This window comes from Pteropus medius, unplaced genomic scaffold (genome assembly GCF_902729225.1).
Source record: "Pteropus medius unplaced genomic scaffold, Ma_sr-lr_union100, whole genome shotgun sequence".
Taxonomy (NCBI): Eukaryota; Metazoa; Chordata; class Mammalia; order Chiroptera; family Pteropodidae; genus Pteropus; species Pteropus medius.
The window spans coordinates 26,112,915-26,120,991 of record NW_024344378.1 but is presented as its reverse complement, the minus strand read 5'-3'; the positions used below and the strand labels follow the sequence as shown (position 1 = coordinate 26,120,991).

The window sequence follows — 8,077 nt, the reverse complement described above, 5'->3', positions numbered from 1 at the left end:
TAAAGCTTGTATTCTAAAGTGAACTCCAATACAATATTCCCATTGACTCTGTATTTCTAACTCACCGTACTTTACAGTTATCAAAAGCTGCCTCCAAAATATTCTCCAAAATATGATCTCTGCTACAATAAAATCTACTCTATAGCAGGAAACTTTTTTTTTTGATATGTGCTAGAAACCAGAAGTTTCACTTGTTATTATATTTCTAATTTTAGCTATTCCAGTCTGCTTGAAATGGTACCTCACTTGGGTTGTTTTAAAAATTTTTTCCAGCTTTTTATTAATATAAAACATTTCCTTTTTTTTCAGAAAGTTTCATGACCTCCAGGAATCACCTGATCTCCCTTCTCACTGTAGTTTTGCCTCTCCTTTTGGCTTTAATTTGTATTTCTCTGATGACTAATAATGTTTAGTATCTTTTCATGGACTATTATTTATATCTCCTTTAGTGAATAATCTACTCTTTTACCAGATTTTTCTTATAATTTTGTTTCCTCTATATTCTTATATATATCCTTTGTCTGATTTATGTATTGCAAATATTTTCTCCCTGGAAGCAGCTTGCCTTTTTTTTTCCGTAATGGTATCCTTTGAAGACAAGACATTTTTAAACTTGAAAAACTTCCTTTTTTGCTTTGATAGCTGGTGACTTTTGAATCCTAATGAAATTTTTGCCTACTAAACTTTGAAAATTATATAAGTTTTATAGTTTATGTTTAAATCTGTAGTCCGTTTTGAGTTAATTTTGTATATACCATGAGGTAAGGGTTAAGGCTCAATTTTTTTTCCATAAGGATATCCAGGTGTCCTTGAACCACTGTTGAAAAGGTGATTTACCCATCAAATTACCATGAACACTTTCGTCAAAGATCAATTGAAATCAATGTGGGGATCTATTTCTGGACTATTCTCTTCCATTGACCTATATGTTTATCCTTAGGCCAACACCATACTATCTTAATTATACTATAGTTTTATATAAGGCTTGCTATTAGAAAGGGTAACTTTGATCTTCTTTTTTAGAATTATTATAGCTATTCAAGATTATTTGGACATTTATGTGATTTTAAAAATCAGCCTGTAAATGTCTGCCAAAAAACGCTGCTGGGATTTTGATAGGCATTGTTTACAATCTACAGATCAATGGGGGAAAATAGGTCTCTTAAAAAAACTGTCTCCATGAATATGATGCATATATCCTTTTATTTAGGTCTTTCAGTAATGTTTTTAAGTTTTCAGTATACAGGTTATTCAAATTTTTAAAAATTTACCCCTATTTTGGTGCTATTTAAAATATTTGAATTCTGTTGACAGTATATACAAATAAAGTGAATTCGTTATTATTTATTTCCCATTACTTTGTTAATTCAGTTTATAGTAGCATTTTTGTAGTCCTTAAGAGTTTTGTATGTGCTCATGTCATCTGTGACTAGAGTTTTACTTCATCCTTTCCAGTCTTTACTGCAGTAACTAGGACCTCAAATACGAATTTATACAGAAGTAGCGAGAGCATACATCCTCATCTTGGTGCAGATCTTAGAGGAAGAATGTTCAATATTTTATCATTCAATATCATGTTACCAGTAGGTATTTTGTAAATTCCCTTTATTAGGATGAGGAAGTTCTCTTCTATTCCTTATTTGCTGAAAGATTTTATTATGAACTTTGTAAAATGCTTTTACTATGTCTAGTGAAATGATCATGTGATTTTTTTTCTCAATTCTGCTACTATGATAAATAACTAATTTTCAAATATACCAACCTTTCATTCCTAGGAAAACTCGACTTTGTCACCACGTAAGGTTGGCATATTTGAAAATCAACTATATAAAAAACTCCTTTTTATATATTGCTGAATTCAAATTGCTAATATTTTGTTAAAGACTTTTGAAACTTTTTAAAGGATAACTAGTTTGAAGCTTTCTTAAAATATCTTTGTCTGATTTTGGTATAAAGGTAATGTTGGCCTCATAAAGTAAATGCTGGCTTCATAAATAGGGTTCCTCTTCTGTTTTCTAAAATTTTATGTAAAATTGGTATATTTTCATCTTTAAACATTTGATAAAATTTACCAGTGAAGCCATCTGGGCTTGGAATTTTCATGAGAAGAGTAATAATTCAATTTCTTAAATAGAGGTTTGAATTTGTGCTTCCTGTATGATCCAGGGCAAAGGACTTAGCCTTTCTGAGCTATTTATGCCTCTGAAAACCTGGGATGATAATTTTAATCATAGTACTCCTACGTCAGAAGGTTATTATGGAAGATCTACTGTGGAAGATGTCTGTGAAGGTGGTCTATAATCCATAAAGTGCTTTATATTTATAATGTTAAGGTTAATTTAGGGTATGAGCTGTCCAAAATGCTGTAATATCTTTGGAGTTGGACTTAGATGAGAAAAGCAGCAATGCAATACTATCAATATGCTTTTCCACAAAAAGCCATGGTGTCTGCAATGTTTATGTTGACAAAGACAACAAATGAACTTCATTCGATAGGCAGCACAGAATACTTGGGATCCAGGAGCCAACTGGGCAGAAACCTGGCCAGGGAGAGTTGGAGGGCAGGAACTACCCTTACAAAAGGGAAATGAGTATATGAGAACCCTTGGTTTTCACCACAAACAACAACATTCCAAAAAGCCATATTATAGGGTACCAGGAGGGGACCAGATGATTGCCCCCCATGCACCGGGAGAGTGGGAAACTGCACCAAGCCATAGAACCTGGGGTCACTCTGGGCCTCTGGATGGGGCTGCTTGCACCATCCCTGAGCACAATGCTGACTGTGTGGGTTGGCCCTACTGTCCCAGGCTGGAAACTAAGGAACAAGCAGACTTTCTTCAGAGATGCCTATCTGAGCCAGCCGGCAACCACACAAATAGGAAGTTTATCTTAACAGTCAGAGACAAGGGACATCTGCCTAACCTGCTGCTGGAGATGTTATGTTACAATAAGATACAAAGATCAGCTGTAAAGGAATTTTGTCTACAGCCATGCCACCCTGAACAAGCCCGATTCTGTCTGATCTCAGAAGCTAAGCAGGGTCGGGCCTGGTTAGTACTTAAGTGTATGCCAAATTGCCTTGCTAAAAAAAAAAAGAAAGAAAGAAATTTTTGTTTTTCTACCATTTTTATTTTTCTCCCTATAATGCCAGGGATAAATCTTTCTGGGTTTGGGGTCGATGACAATGCTCACAGCAAAGAGTTCAGCTTCTCACACCGAGGTTCCTGTTTTGCAAAAATGATCTAATCTTTTTTTTTCTCACTACATTTTGTTTTAATAGGTCTCAAAATTCTCTGACAGATTTTTGGTCAAGTTATTTCCATTAAAAAGCATTTAAAAACTAATAACTTAAAAACTACGACACACACAAAAAATGGTCCACAAAACATTCATCTTTCCTTCTGAAGGTTTTATGATGCCTTGTAAACATTAATCAATCTTTTACTATTAAACTTAAATGGCCAATTGAGACATACAATTCTGAGACCGTTCTCAGGTATTAGGGATAATACTTATTCAGCCTTCTGAATCTTCTGGGCAGACATGGAGACTTTGCCAGCTCCAGCTGCCTTCATGTCTACTGCTTTGATGACACCACAGCAACTGTCTGTCTCATGTTATGAACAGCAAAATGGCCCAGAGGAGGATAGCCAGAGAAGTTCTCAACACACGTGGGTTTGCCAGGAACCATATCAATGATGGCAACATCACCAGATTTCAAAAACTTTGGCTATCTTCCGACTTTCTCCCAGAATGACCATCAGTCTTCTTCAGCTCAGCAAACCTGCAATGTGAGCTGTGTGACAATCCAGCACAGGTGCATATCCAGCACTGATTTGGACTGGATGGTTCAGGATAATCACCTGAGCCGTGAAGCCAGCTGCTTCCACTGAAGGGTCATTTTTGCTGTCACCAGCCATAGTGCCATGACGAACATTTTTGATAGACACATTCTTGACACTGAAGCCCACATTGTCCCAGGAATAGCTTCACTTAAAGCTTCATGGTGCATTTCAACAGATGACTTCAGTTGTAAGTGACTGGAGCAAAGGTGACCAACACGCCAGGATGGAGGATACCAACCTCCACTTGCCCCTCAGGGACAGTATTAATACCACCAATTCTGTAGACAACCTGGAGGGACAGATGTGAGGGCTTGTTGGATGAGTTGGTGGCAGGATGCAGTCTAGAGCTTCAAGCAGTTCCAATGGCATTGCCGCTTTTACAGGTGACTTTCCATCCCTTGGACCAAAGCACATTAGCACTTGGCTCTAGCATGTTGTCACCATTTCAACCAGAAATTGGCACAAATGCTACTATGTCAGGATTGTAGCCAATTTTCTTAATGTAGGTGCCGACTGCCTCAATGATTTCCTTAAATACTCTTCTGGCTGCAGGGTGGCTCACTGGAATCCATTTTGTTGTTTCACATGCAGTGTATAAGCCAGAAGGGCATGTCATGTCACAGGTCTGCCCATTTTTTGGAGATACCTGTTTCAAATTCACCAACACCAGTAGCAACAATCGGGATAGCAGAGTCAGTCTGAGATGTGTCTATAATGTTTTTGATGAAGTCTCTGTGTTCTGGGGCATCAATGATGGTCACATAATACTTGCTGGTTTAGCATTTCCACAGGGAGATGTCAACGGTGATACCACGCTCACATTCAGCTTTCAGTTTACCCAAGATCCAGGCATACTTGAAGGAGCCCTTCCCCAACTCAGCGGCCTCAAAATTTTCAATGGTTCTTTCATTGATCCCACCACGTTAGTAGATCAGATGGCCAGTAGTGGCGTACTTGCCTAAATCTACTTGTCCAATGAAGACGATGTTAATATGAGTCTTCTTTTTCCATTCTGGCTTAGATTTAGTGGTGGTTTTCATGACACCTGTGTCCTGGAGGCAAACCCGTTATGAAAAAGTGTGATCTGTTCCTAAGAGTGTGAAGTTGACTCATTTATTTGACTAAATCACTGCTACCCAGATACACTTAAAAAAATTCACTGCTTTCTGCATTAGAAGCAATGAAAGCAAGCAACATTGTCCAGTAAGGATGTAGGTAGGTTGAGGATTGGCCACTGACTAAAAAAAATACAAATGCAAACTTCAGAGGTTAAATTCAGGCGATTTATTGTAAACAGGATTATCCTAGCACTCCACCATACTGGCTGTGTCACATGCTCGCTCCTCCAAATCAACTAGTCAAAAAGACTATTAAAAAGTCACAGGTAACTAATACCTTAGTTTGTTTCACAGATCTTTACTAAATAAGCATCGAGTAAATAGCAGTATCCGGGGTAGTCTGTTATTGCTTGTGGACTGCAGCTTGGACCCATTTAAATGAATCCATTAGTTTGCCTGAGTGATCCAACAGTAGCTCTAGATCCAATCTGGATGCCAGCCAATGCTGGAGCACACTGAACAACAATCACAGGCTCCTGGAAGACCACATGCTATTCCTTTCAGATTTCTTCACGTGACTTGCTCCTAATAATGACTCTGTTAAATGTCACCCATTTATTAAAAAGAGCTAAAAGTTACTCAATAGCACATAATTTTCCACAGAAAAGGTAGGTGGATTATTTACTCCTAACAGTGGTGGATTTAAACACTCAGGACTAATTTTAGATCCCTCTCATATATATTTGCAATTTGATGAAAAGCTGCATAGTCTACAAATGCATAAAACCAGAAGGAAGTGTTAACTCACACACCTTCTGATGGACAAAGACAAGCTTCATACAAGGAAGCTCTTGAAGGTAGGGATAAAAGACAGTTACAGCACCACATTTATGTGAAATGGAGCCCCGCTTTTCGAAGCAGCCTCCATAGCTGTGATTATATCATTCCTGCCCCAAATTTAGATTATTTGGATAACGGCAAACGTGAAAACTTAAGATGTAAGAAAACATGACTCTACAGAAAGAAGTCCTGGCAAACCAACTCATATGGAGGTAAAATGTCACTTGAAAATGCCATACTTTACTTTGCCTGAGTTAGTGGACAATAGGACCACTTATTGTTACTAGTGCCTGTATGTGAAAGTATATTCACAATTTCTCTTGAAGTTTTAATAACAGTAAATATTTCAAAACAGCTGTTAAATCTATAGTAACGATTTCATCTAAAATAGTATCTCATGAAAAAAATATTTTTTAAAAGTCCACTCCAGTCATCATTTGTGTGTTTGTATGTTTACATTTATATATTCAAAAAATAACTTAACACTTAAGGCAATATTAGACTGGTAGCAAAACGGATTTTAGAGTCTTATGGAGATCATGCTATTTAAGAATCCAAGGTTTTAATTTTTATACTTCCAAAAAGTTAGCTTTGTACTTGTTGACTTTTAACTTCATAATGGGGCAAATATATTGGTTCATATACTCACTGTAATTTTACGGTAGTAAAAAGTTACAGGTGTTTAAATAGCTGATGTTGGAAAAGCATGTCACACACTCAGTGGGATCTGAAGTTCACCCTATTTGTACTTGTTAAATAAATACAGTAACATCTTGATGAGAAAAGTAAAACTGATGGAACACTGCAAACCAACTATGAACAAGAATGCCAATATAATCCAATCAGAAAGAAACGAATCACAGTAATCCTGAGAAATTCAGTTTGGGACAAAATCAATGTAAAGTAATTCTGTATTTCTAGCACTATAAATAAGTAGGGTGTTCTAGGGTTTTCCAGCATTTGTCTAGTTTGAATAAAAAACATGTTCAAATTTTATAAAAAGATTAAAACCATGCCTTATAATCAGCAATTTGACTAATAAAAGAAAATTACATTGTTTTGTTCATTATCTGCCAAATGTTATGTTCTCCATTAATTTACATAAAACCATCAAGTAGAAAGCAAATTTGAGGACCAATTTTTAAAAAGGTATTACCTTTCTAAATGTTTTGAAGACTTTTCTGTCAACCTAGGAGGCTTTTAGAAAAAAGGTAACATATTTTCTTCTGACAAGTGACTATTTTACAGAATATGGAAGAAACATTCTATAGGAATATCATTTATCATCTTAAGTATTGTTATATAAGAGAAATTTCTCTTAGTAATGAAAATTTTTTTTAAATATTTAAGAGGCATGTATTTTAAAAATACTCTACATCTAAAAGATTCTGTAATTTAATTACTTTGGATTTTTAATATTTCTACATTATGACATTTGACAACTTCCTTTTCCGTTTGTGTCTCTAATAGTGAATCAGAAACTATAAAAGTGGCCAAGATTGTTTTTCTGGCCCCTGGAAGACTCAGGAATGCATCCACTTGCACTTTCCCACCCGTGGGGAATCTTCAGAGTTTTGCAGCCATGAAGTTAATATGTGGCTTCACAAGGGGAAACAGCGGCAAACCACGCTTGAACTCGGTCATGTTCTGAATCACTTCAGGCTGCAAAGAAAAATTTTCTTTTAGTATATCAGCCTAAGAAACAGACTCAACAGGACATTGACATTTTTCTCTATCTTTTTTTTTTTTAGATATACTAATTTCTACCCCATATATTATGATCTGCTGGCCTTTCTTTTTGTATCAGTAGGGCCAGAAGATCTATGCCAATCCATGGTGAATGTCCCTAGTGGGGCTGTGGGCCAGATGGAGGACACAGCTTTCCTCTGGACATACAAGGCTGGCACACCAAGGGCTCAGCACCAAGGCTTCAGCAGAGTGGTGGAGGCTGCTGTGCCCACCCAGTAAGGGCCTGGTCACACTGCCAGTTTCCTCCTCCTGCAAGTAAATGCCAACCTTTCCAGATGACTAAAATGTGCCAGGCTGTGGAAGGGGCTGGGAACAAATGTGGCTGGAGAGGACTTGTTGTGGAGTAACACAACCGTTCAAGCTAGAGGCAAAGGCAGACAAGGGCAGAGGTTGAGTGTCTCTGCAGCTGAAAAGGGAAAAGTGACCACTGGGAACTGTCAGAAAGAACGGAGACCTGGCCTTTAAGGGAGACCAAAGGTAGAGGCTCTAACACCTGGTGACCTGAAACCTCTAGGTCTTATTCGTCCTGATGAATAAGCTCCTTCTAAGTAGTAAGTCCCCTAATAGTGCAATCTAACATAA

The 8,077-nt window shown here is 37.2% G+C and overlaps 1 protein-coding gene and 1 pseudogene across 2 annotated transcripts in view; both read right to left on the bottom strand.

The window, feature by feature from the left end:
* Nucleotides 1–3,110: 3,110 nt before the first annotated feature.
* On the bottom strand, nt 3,111–4,970 carry LOC120609306 (elongation factor 1-alpha 1-like; annotated as a pseudogene).
* A 147-nt stretch (nt 4,971–5,117) lies between these two features.
* IDE (insulin degrading enzyme) overlaps nt 5,118–8,077 on the bottom strand; it is a 97,146-nt gene continuing 94,186 nt past the window's right edge. For both annotated transcript variants that reach the window (XM_039871727.1, XM_039871726.1), the window contains exon 25: nt 5,118–7,408. In XM_039871727.1, coding sequence (XP_039727661.1) covers nt 7,313–7,408 — 96 coding nt within the window. In that variant the 3' untranslated portion in view covers nt 5,118–7,312. The remainder of the gene's footprint in view (nt 7,409–8,077) is intronic.